Source organism: Metopolophium dirhodum, chromosome 3 (assembly GCF_019925205.1).
Source record: "Metopolophium dirhodum isolate CAU chromosome 3, ASM1992520v1, whole genome shotgun sequence".
NCBI lineage: Eukaryota > Metazoa > Arthropoda > Insecta > Hemiptera > Aphididae > Metopolophium > Metopolophium dirhodum.
In genome coordinates this window covers 8470722-8483359 of record NC_083562.1, presented here as the reverse complement: position 1 = coordinate 8483359, position 12638 = coordinate 8470722, and the positions used below count along the sequence as shown (strand labels likewise).

At 31.3% G+C, this 12638-nt stretch overlaps 2 protein-coding genes across 2 annotated transcripts; one reads left to right on the top strand and one right to left on the bottom strand.

Annotated features, from left to right (window-relative positions):
* The first annotated feature begins 359 nt into the window (after positions 1 to 359).
* LOC132941238 (SET and MYND domain-containing protein 4) lies at positions 360 to 7920 on the top strand. Its single transcript, XM_061009196.1, has 9 exons — positions 360 to 724; positions 831 to 975; positions 3485 to 3657; positions 3768 to 4002; positions 5388 to 5607; positions 6151 to 6515; positions 6632 to 6763; positions 7384 to 7585; positions 7644 to 7920. The coding sequence occupies exons 1-9, from the start codon at positions 397 to 399 to the stop codon at positions 7830 to 7832; spliced, it is 1989 nt and encodes a 662-aa protein (XP_060865179.1). The 5' UTR covers positions 360 to 396; the 3' UTR covers positions 7833 to 7920.
* A 172-nt stretch (positions 7921 to 8092) lies between these two features.
* Positions 8093 to 10570, bottom strand: LOC132941239 (ras-related protein Rab-39B). Its single transcript, XM_061009197.1, has 5 exons — positions 10093 to 10570; positions 9913 to 10022; positions 9676 to 9841; positions 8455 to 8595; positions 8093 to 8305 (listed from the first exon to the last, which is right to left on the bottom strand). The coding sequence occupies exons 1-5, from the start codon at positions 10198 to 10200 to the stop codon at positions 8168 to 8170; spliced, it is 663 nt and encodes a 220-aa protein (XP_060865180.1). The 5' UTR covers positions 10201 to 10570; the 3' UTR covers positions 8093 to 8167.
* Between the last annotated feature and the right edge of the window lie 2068 nt (positions 10571 to 12638).

Genomic DNA, 12638 nt, shown 5'->3' with positions numbered 1-12638 from the left:
AATGTCCGGTTAAGTGTCGGTTAACTTTAACCGGACATTGTAAGAACGGCCTTTAATCGCAAATATAGTGTAGTGACCGGCTAGACATATAATAATATATGAATTAAATCCTATACATTTATGTTTAAATAACATCATATCATTATTTAGCTTAGGTACATAGACATTTTTGTTTGGCCCTCCCCCCCCCTAAATATTTACTTGTTGGCGCACATGTATGAATGCTCCCAACAACTCCACAAGTTTTGTTCCTATATAATCATACCGCCCATACCGGACTACTGGAAAACGTCCAAAAATCTAAAAATACCTCCTGGCTCAAATTGTGAATCCTCCGGTTTACTGTCGGTTGATATAATATATACACGCACCTACCTATTATCTAGTCGTGGTATTATGATGAACGAACTAGCACCGCCGGGCGGCAAGCCCTTTTCGATTCGACACGATCGATTTCGTAACATTTTAAAAACATCTGATTGGGATGAATTCGCCAAGTCAACAGACGACAAACAGAAAATACAGTTCGTGTACGAACGACTTTACGCTGGTGGACAGGATTCCGGTGGCTGTAAAAATATTGAAGACGAGCCGGCGAGCTACAAAAACGGAGAAAAGTCTATGGAAATGAAAAAATCCGGGACTGATTATTTTCAGAAGTCGGACTATAGAAATTCGTTGAACTGGTATTCCTTGGCTGTGCTCCACTGTCCCCAAACCAAAGGTAATTAATTAAATAGAACTAAATTTACTGACGGAGTGGGTTTTTTTTTTGGGGGGGGGAGGGTGACATGTTTATCATCGTGACTTGCGGGATGTTTTTTCGGCAGATTGGAGAATACAACTATCGATCATCTACGCCAATCGATCGGCATGTCTATATCATTTAAAAAATTACGACCTGGCCATTTCGGACATACAGCGGGCGCTCGACAACGGATATCCCATGGATCTGCGATACAAAGTGTACGATAGGTAGGTCACACGTGGTATATATCATTGATATTATACATCTGTCGGCTGTCGGCAGTCATTTTACCGATGTAGGTATGCACAGATACGTATTTAGAATTTTGGACCCGTGGCTATTTTATTGTATGCGGTCCTACCACTCCTACAAACTGTTGTGGATATTTTTTTTCATTTTTCACGTGGTAGGTACCCATAATTGGCAAAGGCAGTGAAAGACATATAACTACATAAGTGCCAAAACGATTTAAGCAAAACAAAAAATCCTAACGTACCTACATCAAAAGCGCTAAATCGCTGCAGATACCTTACAAATGTATTACCTATATCTGATTATGATAGATCGTCAGAGTTTTGGTCTTATAAACTTATAAGTTATAACTATAATAGGTAAGTAGGTAACATTATATTGTTGGTATGTATACCTTTTTGGTAAGCATTCGCATTTAGCGTAAGCTATACAGAAAATTAATTTTACAAAAACAATAATAATTACAGAAGCCTTTTATGGATTTTATTTAATTAACGAAAAATATGGATACTATTTAAGAGCTAGTGGTTAGTGGTTAAATTTTAGAGTCACGCCTACATTGATTCTAGTACATATTGTACTTACTAGATATTTGGGCTTAAATGTATGATAACAATATCATATACGAACATTACGAATTATAAAATATGTAGCTGAATCATTGTGGCATTTAAAAAGCCAATTATAGTAGTTGTCTTACTAAAGTTACAAAGTGAAAACATATATTGATATTTATTTATATGAATTCTTCTCCTTCAAACTCAACGTTATAAGGACATATCATGAGTCTATATGAGAGCATATTTTTTTAACGGAAGAAATACCTAATTACAATAATAGAATATCTGAAAAATGTGGGATTAAAATGTCAACTAGTTCAAATTAACAATTTGTATTATAAAAAGTAATATGTTAATTTACTTTTTATTTATATTAGTTAGGTACCTACGCCTACCTACCTGGCCAGTGGCTACCTATATTATATTATAATCACGATTATAATTTTACTTAATATTGATTATTGTTAATTTTAAATTATAGTTAAAAATGAAATAATATGTTGGTATTAATGTTACGGGTAAGGTCCAAAAACGGTTAATGCGAACCTTATCCATATGAACAGTGTAATGTATACATTAGCCACCTTAAATATTAAAATATGTATTATCCAATCAATTTATACATTATCCGGTGTGTTGTGGATAAAGTATTTGTATTGTAAGTATTTGTAAGCATGGATTTAAAATTTGTAAGTCATCCCTCCATTAATTATCTTTAAAAAGAAGTTGGCCGTGCTTTATTGAGCTTTTTGAACTTTGACTGTTCCAAATCGTCCGGCGCAATTTGTAAGTATTTGTAAGCACGAATTTCAACTAATTTTTAACCTATTTAGGTTTTTTTAGATTTTTATGGAAAATTAATAAAAAAAAAAAAGCCTAATTAAATTAAAAAAATATATCTTAATAGGATAGAAAATCTTATAATAATATTATATTATTATTTTTATACATTGATTATATATTTTTTATAATCATTATATAAGTACTTTATCCACTCAGTCGTAGATACCTAATGTGTAAAATATCCGAGTAATGTACGAATTAAACGTTTTATAAATAGTATTTTTACTTTATCCAATAGGTACAGCCGTACAGGTAGTGTTCACATTAACCGGATAATGTGAACACTAACCGTATTTTGTACTTTACCCGTAACATTACTATATTATATAAAATATTAATATTAGAAAGAACTTACAATCTACAAATTATATTATTTGTTTTATATCTTTTGCACTTTTGACATATTATATTATTGGGTATAATTTTATATTGGCGCTTATATTATGTCCTACTGGTACTGATTTTGACTCAAATGTTCCTGTGTAATTTTTACACTTTAGCTAGGCAGCTTGGCGCTTTTTATATCATAAAGCCGGCAAAGGTGGTAATATGTTCAGCGAAGTCAATAAACGAACACAAGATCGTCAAGTTAAAATTTAATGATTGAAAAATAATACACTTAACTTTGAAAAAAATTATAAAATGTCAAATATAAAATTAAGTTAAAAATTTATAAAATGTTCAAATTTTATAGCTAAGGTTTGAAAATGTAAAACAAGGTTCCACGTAAATATAGGTTATATTATATATTATAATCTAGGTACTTTATTCACAATAATATCATCAAATATACTTAGTAATATCATAATATGCTGACTGACCGTCTTCGCTCAGAATCGTATTTCTTACACAATGATAATATTATTATTACCTATATCATTGAATTTAAATTTAACACCACCCATTATTACAGTGACTCACTTGTAACCTGCTGTACAGGACACCCACTAGACCAAGTTTTCTTATTAATTTTATGGGTTTAATTTAATTAACTAAAAAAATCAAAGTTATTTCAACTCTATCATCTATATATATTGTAATAAGCGGCCACACTACGTCATATTTATTATTATAAACATAGGAAAGCACGGTGTTTGTTAGCCACGAAACAGTTGAAATTGGCGTTAGAGTCGTTTAGGACAACCATGCGGTCTCTGGACGATTCGAATTTGTCTCCGGACGAACGGCGCAAACGACAGCTGGACATACAGATCATGCTGACGATGATGGTTAAGGACAAGCACACTAAGAACGGTAAAGCAACTATAAAAATATAACACTATACAGTTGTACATTTACACGCACTACGCATTGTCTACGCAGCTACACAACGTTATGTTCGTATACAATATGTATTATAATAGGCATTATCGAGAACGGTACAACGGAACCGGAGGAACCGGAAGTGCACGGTGGACGGAGTGAAGTGTATCCGGCATTCAGCAACGCAGTATCCGTCGAATACAACGATACTGAAGGAAGACACGCGGTAGCCGGAAGCGACGTGCCCGTCGGAAAAGTGCTGCTGGCTGAACACGCGTACGCCTCAGTCCTACTTCGCGAGTACAGTCATTCGCATTGCACCAACTGTTTCGTCAGGTATATACGATAGACAGATTTTTGTCTTTCGACAGCATTCGATGTTATAAATATTTTATATAATATTGCCTATCAATTTATCGATGACTATTTAAATGCCTATACTATAGTGTTTATATAATTATAATTTATATAATATTTATTTAGTGTACATAGGTACACTAGACGCACGGATTTAGCTATCTATATAATATTATATTATATAGGTATGTGGTGTAGATGTGTAGTCATTATTATAACCAATATATAGGTACTCAAGATTATTATTAATGGGAAAACTGAAACAAACGCGATACGTCATAATATATTATTATTGTTATTATTATTATTATACAACTGCAGTGCCATAGTGCTCATCAACCGGTGCGTATCGGATGGATCAAAATGTTGGGTAGAAAGCGAAGTATTATCACAGTTTTACAATGATTGTGTGTGATTTTTTTTTGGCACTTTTAGGAGCAGTAAAAATGGATACATTACATTTGTTTTAGGTTGTCAACAGTAAAATGACCTGGGAAAACTAGAATATATTTGCAAACTCAGTTTTTGACAAAATCGATTTATTTGTAAATTAAAAATTAATTACCTACTGTAGACTTCAATTTTTCACGTAATATTTGTATATTATGCCTAGATCGTCGACTCACGTCGGCTAACAAACGACTTGTACTAAATAATCGTCAAAGACAACTTCGCCTCCTCCTATCATCCAAACATCTCTCACTACACAATAAAATCCTCATGTACAAAGTACTCCTCAAACCTATCTGGTCTTACGGAATCCAACTCTGGGGTTCAGCCAAAGACTCCAATATAAATCGAATCCAAACATTCCAATCCAAATGCCTTAGGCAGATAACTAAAGCCCCTTTTTATGTTACAAACGATACCCTCCACAGGGACCTCCTCATTCCGACAGTAAAAAATGTTGCCAAAACCCTATATAAACGTTTCCACCTTAAACTTTCAAATCACCGAAACCCTCTCATCCAAAACCTATACTCCCGAACAATCCCGGGCGACCCTGGCCGACGTTTAAAGCGTAGCTGGTGCCGTGACCTACTAGTCGACTAGTCCACCATCCCGTTATGAAGTGCTATTAATGAATAGCTTCTTCTTCAAGCCAACCATGACCAATGCCCTATAATTGTATTACCCCTCCATTGTGCAAATAAAAACAAATATGACTAAAAAAAAAAAAAAATATTTGTATTAGAATTTTCTCCGCATATCAAGATTTAAAATATTTAATATTAAATATTATTATGTTAATCTGATATGGGTCTCAAATAATTATTATTTCCAAAATGGGTCATGAGTAAAAATATGGGTTGGAGATCACTGCACTTTATTTTTTAATTTTTATATTATTATGTCTCCTGCAGGCTGGTGGCGCCTTTGCCGTGTCCGGATTGCGAAAGAGTGGCATTTTGCGGCGAGTTTTGCAAAAGAAGCGCCTTAGAGTCGTATCACGCGGTAGAATGTTCGATGTTGCCTGCGCTCTTCTCGGCCGGCGTTTCTATAACGTGCTTGATCGCACTTCGAATAATCACACAACGGCCGTTGAAGTATTTCATTGACCTACGACCAAAGTTGTTGAATCATGTAACTGAAGCTCGTCGATTATAATATTATAATTTATAAGAGTTTAGGTAGACTAAGTTGCTGAGGCTGTTGCGGGGCAGAGGGCAGTGGAAACGTATTTGGTTTTTTTTCGCCCATGTAGACACCCTCCAATTTGCCTTTTTGTCATGCAACCCTATCCCTCGTAAAATATATATGATATTATTATAATACTAATATAATATAATATAGTATATTATATGATACACTTATAAAATCAATATGAAATCTGTTATATTGTAATCTATAAAACGAAACATTAATTATTATTGGTCAAAAGAAGAGGTTCAACTGAATAACCACTCATACATATATAATATTGAAGCGTTCCCATGAATTCATGATATCAAAGAAAATTATTAAGCCAACATTTACCACTCCCCCTAACATTGCTGCTTTAGGCACATGTCTATAGGGCTTGTGCCTAAATACCCTCTTGGGGGGAGGGGGGGGGCTAAGCCATTCATGCTTATGATGCACCACCACCTATAAATTATAATTTATATATAGTTTACAATTTTTTAGACGCAGAGGCCACGTGGTAAACACGAACCCGACAACTACGTCAACTTGTACGACTTGGTCACACACCGGGAGACGAGATCTGTACAGGACATATTACACAGGACGCACGTGGCTGCTTTTTACTTGTCCTGTTTGAAAAAGACAAACTATTTCGCTTCCGACTGCAACACAGACAGTCGACCAACCGATGACGAGTTATTCATCGGAAGTCTGTTGTTACATCATCTGCTTCTGCTCCAATTTAACGCTTTCGAAGTCTCCGAACTCCGACAACTTGGCAACGACCAAGAGACAGTGTTCATCGGTGGCTCCGTTTACCCGACCCTAGCTTTGCTGAATCACTCTTGTGACCCATGTGTAGTCAGGTATGTATAGGTATATTATTACTTTACATTTACTTGGTGTAACTGGTGTATACTTTCTTGGTTAAGTATCTACACTAGAAATCCAAGGCGATCGGTTAATTGTTCAAAATATGTAGGTACCACCGAGGAACAACGGTCGTGGTGCACAACATCCGCGAATTACATGCTGGGGAAGCGATTACAGAAAATTATGGTCCAATGTTTATGTTCCACCCAAAAGAAGAGCGACAACAGACACTTATAAACAGGTATTCACCATTTTTATATTTCAATAATAATTGATCAATAATCTATCAAAAATCTTTAATCACAGAATGTAATAAATTGGTATTATATATTCATAGATTAAATGTTTTTAATATAATTCAGAAAATGTATAAATCAATTAAAAAATGGTTGATTTTTGAAATTTAGTTACTTAGGTTCAAACGTTTGAATATACGAGAGATATTCAGATAACAAATACATTTTACCCCATTGTCACCATCAATTTTATCTATTTTGGATAGAATAAAAAATATATTTAGTTAGTTGAATATACTAAATAATGAAATGGCCATTGGCCCGGAGATCTATTGATAGTTAGCTACTAAAATTACGTTTTACGGTTATGAGTGGCCATAATATATATTTATTATTTTTGACTATATTATTTGTACATGATGTAAAATTAGTATAAATATTAGTATAAAATATAATTGAATAGAATTATTAAACTCTTTAGTAGCTGTAATCAAACGTTATAAATCTTAAAACTCTGCGGGCCGATCCCTTTCCTATCTGGCACTGCTAATGAATTATTACGTGGATTAAATACAACAAGATATTGTGGGCAATTAATTGAAATACATTGGGTTTGTTGTGATAGGTATTGGTTTGAATGTAATTGTATTGCCTGCTGTCAAGATTGGCCAACTTTGGAACAAATGAAGACAAATACATCACTCAGGATCAGGTGTATACATTGCAAAAATGCAATCACAGTGACAGCAGAATCAATGGAGTTTGCAGTCCATTGTATGGTTTGCTTAAAAACTACTAAACTGTTACCAGTTTTAAAAGTTTTACAGGTACCTAATGTTCAATTACTTTTAGCGAGCAATATTAATAAAAAAAATGTTCTTTAAGGATACAGAGAATAAATACTCGGTTGCCAAACGGTTGATGGATAAGCACAATTATGAAAAGGCTTTATCAGAGTTCATAGCACTTTTATCATTATTACATAAGCACATGGTGCCACCTTTCAGAGACTACCATCTATGCCAGCAAGGAATAAGACAGTGTATGTTGACATTTGGAAATAAATTATACTAATTTATTTTTGAATACAACACATAATTTATACAAAGCTTAACTGTAAAATATTCATATTAAAAAAATATAATTATGTGCAAAAAAAAAAAGTTATACATAATATACTATATATATATATAAAATAAACTATAGTTTACAATAATTCATAGAACACTAGTCTTGTACCATTCTCCTAAGTGTAGTTTACATATTTACCTTAGGTTAATATTTGTCAAAATAAACATTAAAAAAGTTTAAAAATAAGTCATCAAAGCTAAATGTTTGTTTTATAAAATTGTTACTTAGTTAAAGATAAAAAAAAAAGAATAGTAAGCTTTGTTAAGGGGATTCAAGTTTTAACAGCATGACTTAGCTGGTTCAGCTTCGATATAGTTATTAAAATCAATACTAGCTGAATGATGTGAATAGCCACTTTTAATGCCATCCCAACCTTCTTCCATTTGGTATTCACCACTTTTTATCCTCTGATAAATCTAAAATAAATAATATTTAATAAAAATAAATAATATAACTTTTTTTTCAATTTATTGATATTACATTTATTAAAAGACCATGCCAATAAAATAGTAAAGACGCATATAATATAAATCATAATCAATTTGTGAATAAATAAATAAATTACTTCTTGGGTGATAGCAGAGAATGCCAATTCAACATTAGAACCAGTTTTTGCAGATGTTTCGACAGTGAATATATTATGTTCTGCACCAAATTGTTTGGCTTCTTCTTCAGTCACTTCCCTCTTACTAGCACCATTATTTACCTATGCAAAACAAACAAATACAGAATTGGTGGTCATTTTAAAATGTCCTAAGCGTTGATAATTTAAATTTAGATGAATAATTTTCATTTTTGAATATAAAAGTACCTATGGTACTGGGTACATAATATTTATTGTTTGATTGCATTATTTATTTTTTATTTCTTTAACCAAATATTTTTATAAAATCCACAAAATACTGTTATACTTTTTATTAAATAGTATTAGGTACATATTAGGAAACCTTTTGTCCTTCCATACTATTATATTATAAATATCAAGTAGATAACCTTGTTTGTAACCCTTGTAATCTTAATTTATTTTTACTCAATTTAAAATAAATTACCATCAATGTTCAACGGAACATACATTATAATTCATAAAAGCAATTATTAATCTTAATAAAACACTTCTATATATAAGAAAATATTTAATTAACTTTAAAAGTGAAACCAATATACTCTTGTAACTCAGCATTAAATCTTAAAGTCAGAGGATTTTATACAGTGGATTGTGATTATATTTTGCTAGGTTACGTTAAGCTTTGAAATATTTCTATATTTTTTTAAAATAGAAAATATTTAACATTAGATTATTATAAAATATATTTATATGAGAAAAGATATATTTTATGTATAAATAAGAGTATGTATTAAAATAAATATGATAAACTATTATCTGTGTATCCATATTGTCCATTAATGTTTGAATTTAGTTTTATCATTGATAATTAATATTTATTATCTGTGACGATTACAAGTGTACTAGTTAGATCAACAATAAAATAAAATAAAGTCATTAGCATGTAGTGTAAAATTAAACTTAACCATTTTCCAAAATTGGTCATGCCATGAATAATTTGGGAACAATAAAAATATAATATAATATAATAAAACAAATAAAGTTAATTAGTAGTTACTGTATTCTCCAATTTAAGCGAGAAGCGTAATATACAATAGTTATTGAATTTGCATACTGTAAAAAACATAGAGAAACTACAAGAAAGATCTTTTATATATGTACTTTTTAATACTATTTGAATTTTTTAGAATGCTTACTTGTACAAAGATATTTTAAACTTACCAAATCTAATTTGCACCCAACTAAGACAAATACGGGTCGATGAGGTTCAATGTGTCGTTTGGCATCATTCATCCAAACAGGTATGTGATCAAAACTGGCTCGTTTTGTTATGTCATATATTAACAGAGCGCCTACTGAATTTCGGTAGTAGGATTTTGTAATTGATCTATTATAAAATACAAAATATAACCATGAAGTCCAAAGAACAATAATAAAACAAAACCAGTTCTTACTCACCTAAATCGCTCTTGGCCAGCTGTATCCCATAGCTGTAATTTTATGCGTGGACCGCTGGGTATTTGTATTGTTCTAGCGAAGAAATCCACGCCAACTGTTGGATCAGACACCTGGTAAATAATAATAAAAAAAAACAAATTTAAGAAATGAACAACATAGTATTTTTAACAAAGCTTTTACCTCGACGAATTTACCATCGTTGAAAAATTTTAACAACGAACTCTTGCCCACCGTACTGTCACCGATCAGTATCAAACGGAACTGATAATCAAACATCAGGTCAGCCATATTGTCGAATGTGGACGAAACTAAGAACGTTCGTTCGTCGTAGTTAGTTCGGAAAATACAATCGTTCTAATTAAACTCAATCGAATGACTAATAATGACAATTGTGAGTCGACCGGAATACAAAGAAATCACGACAACTTACATAACCATCACTGAGCTTGCTGGACGGTCGAATATTTCTTTGTACGTACACATGTGCATTAAAAATAACTAATAACTGCGACGTAGGTAGGTAAGAATAGTAGTCAATGATTTTTTCGCTTTATCTGGCGAAGTTATTATGCATTATGCAAATATCGCGAGAACCAAGAGATAATACTGTTTGGTTCGTCCTTGTGGCCTGTAGACTATAGTTGTTCTTTAATCTTTAATGATATTATTATTTATTTTATCATCACTTTCCCCTCTCAAATATTTAGCCATGGTTTCCCCGTCGTCGGTCGTCAGCTGCTGCTGCTTTTCTCTATTCTTTGACGGTGTCCCAAAAACCAGGTAGCTGGTATACCCTTTCCGGCATAATAAATGGCTTTCGTAACAAATTGACGGGAGACGCCCCCACCCACATACCCACTCAAAAACAAAAAATGAATCCATTTTTTAATTGTTTAGTTATAATTCTTTATTTATGAACATTTTGTTAAAAACGAATGTAGAAAAAAAAAGCCACCGAAAAAAAAATTAATAAATATATAAAAAAAAGTATAATTAAAGTATTGAGTTATTATTTTTAGTTTTGAACATATAGTTGGTCATATAATTACACTTTAGGGAAAAAAATCCAATTTATTTATTTAAAAATGTCAGTTGTTGTTGTTGTAAATTATATTATTAATTTTATAATAAGTATTCTATAGTAAATATGTGTTTTTTTTTGTATTTTTTTTGTGGGTCTGTCGTCGCTTTTTGGGGCAGTAAATATGGTTCAATTTTCAACTTTAGTTTATTATAGTAAATAATAATAATTCAACTTAACCGGCTATTGTATTAATAATAACAATATAAATATATTATAAAATATTTGAGGCTGATAAACCGTCTTTCTGATTAATTAATAAGTCAGTAAGTATAATATAACATAATATTTATATGTAGTTCATACTGCAACATGTACATTTAAAAAATAATCACCCTATAGTCTATACAAAGTTTTCATAAAATATAAATTTCAGACGCTCATAAAAATTTAATTTAAGTTTCTTGTAGACATTTTTTTGTTTGATAAAGGTAGACAAACTTATGAGTAATCTTATATTACATTTTCAAATCTTAGATTTAAAAAGAAAAATTTTTATGAATTCTCAACTCAAAATAATTTGCTAATTTTCGTGATTTTTCCGTATTTTGTCAAAATTTGAACTTTAAATGCTCATAAATAAAAACTAAGACTAAGGATTTTTAAATGTTTTCATCTGCCTTTGAAACAATAACCTAGGAGCCTTCTATTAAATTTTCAAGCTTTTTTAATCAACAGATAAAATTTTATTGATATTTATAGAAAAAAAAACTAAAAAAATTGAAAACTGACAATGGCCGTAAACAGCTCAAAAAGAGTCAAAATATTTTGTAAATTTTATGGTGTATAGAAAATGCTAATATAAACATTCAGTCAAAATTTCATGTCCCTACGGTCATTTGTTTTAGAGTTACATCAAAAACCAAAATCGATTTTCTCGAAAACAGATTTTGCGTAAATATTCCCGTTTTTCCTTAATTTTTCTTTGGTTTTTCACATCGCTTGTGAACACTACTGAGAAATTTTTACTTTTGACCCCCCAAAGTACCAACTAGATTCACTTTCCTATCAGAAAAGTTACTATTGAAGAAAATCCAAGCACTTTTACTGTCCTAAAAGGTGATGACAGACACAAAAATAAAAAAAAAAAAAGGTGGATAAGTGGATGTCGCTCTGCTGTACAGTAGGTTACAAGTGGGTCACTGTAATGGATGGTGTTAAATTTGAATTCAATGATATAATATCATTGTATAATAAAAACGATTCTGAGCGAAAACGGTCAGTCAGCCTATGATTTTACCAAGTATATTTGATGATATTATTGTGAATAAAGTAATTTATATATAACCTATTTACTCGGAGCCTTGTTTTAAATTTTCAATCTTTAGCCATAAAAGTTAAACATTTTATACATTTTTAACCACAAAATAATTAATAAATTATAAATTTGATAAATGTTGTCAAAATTTGAACTTTAAATGCTTATAAAAAAAAATTGTGCCTATGTATTTTTAATATTTTTCAACTGCTATTAGAACGATATATCAGGAGCCTTATATCAAATTTTCACGCTTTTTTACCCAACAAATAAAAATTTATTGATATTTATAGAAAAAAAAACTAAAAAAATTGAAAACTGACAATGTCCGTAAACAGCTCAAAAAGAGTCAAAATATTTTCAACATTTTATGGTGTATAGAAAATG

Bases quoted from the DNA above. Each gene is read 5' to 3' on its own strand.
- LOC132941239 (XM_061009197.1), bottom strand. From the start codon at position 10,200: ATGGCTGACCTGATGTTTGATTATCAGTTCCGTTTGATACTGATCGGT. The intron at 8,596-9,675 runs GTAAGTTTAAAA...TGTTTTGCATAG, and splicing joins TTGGGTGCAAATTAGATTTG to GTAAATAATGGTGCTAGTAA. The intron at 8,306-8,454 runs GTAATTTATTTA...TATTTATTTTAG, and splicing joins TCTCTGCTATCACCCAAGAA to ATTTATCAGAGGATAAAAAG.
- LOC132941238 (XM_061009196.1), top strand. From the start codon at position 397: ATGATGAACGAACTAGCACCGCCGGGCGGCAAGCCCTTTTCGATTCGA. The intron at 5,608-6,150 runs GTAACTGAAGCT...ACAATTTTTTAG, and splicing joins GACCAAAGTTGTTGAATCAT to ACGCAGAGGCCACGTGGTAA. The intron at 6,764-7,383 runs GTATTCACCATT...TTGTTGTGATAG, and splicing joins CAACAGACACTTATAAACAG to GTATTGGTTTGAATGTAATT.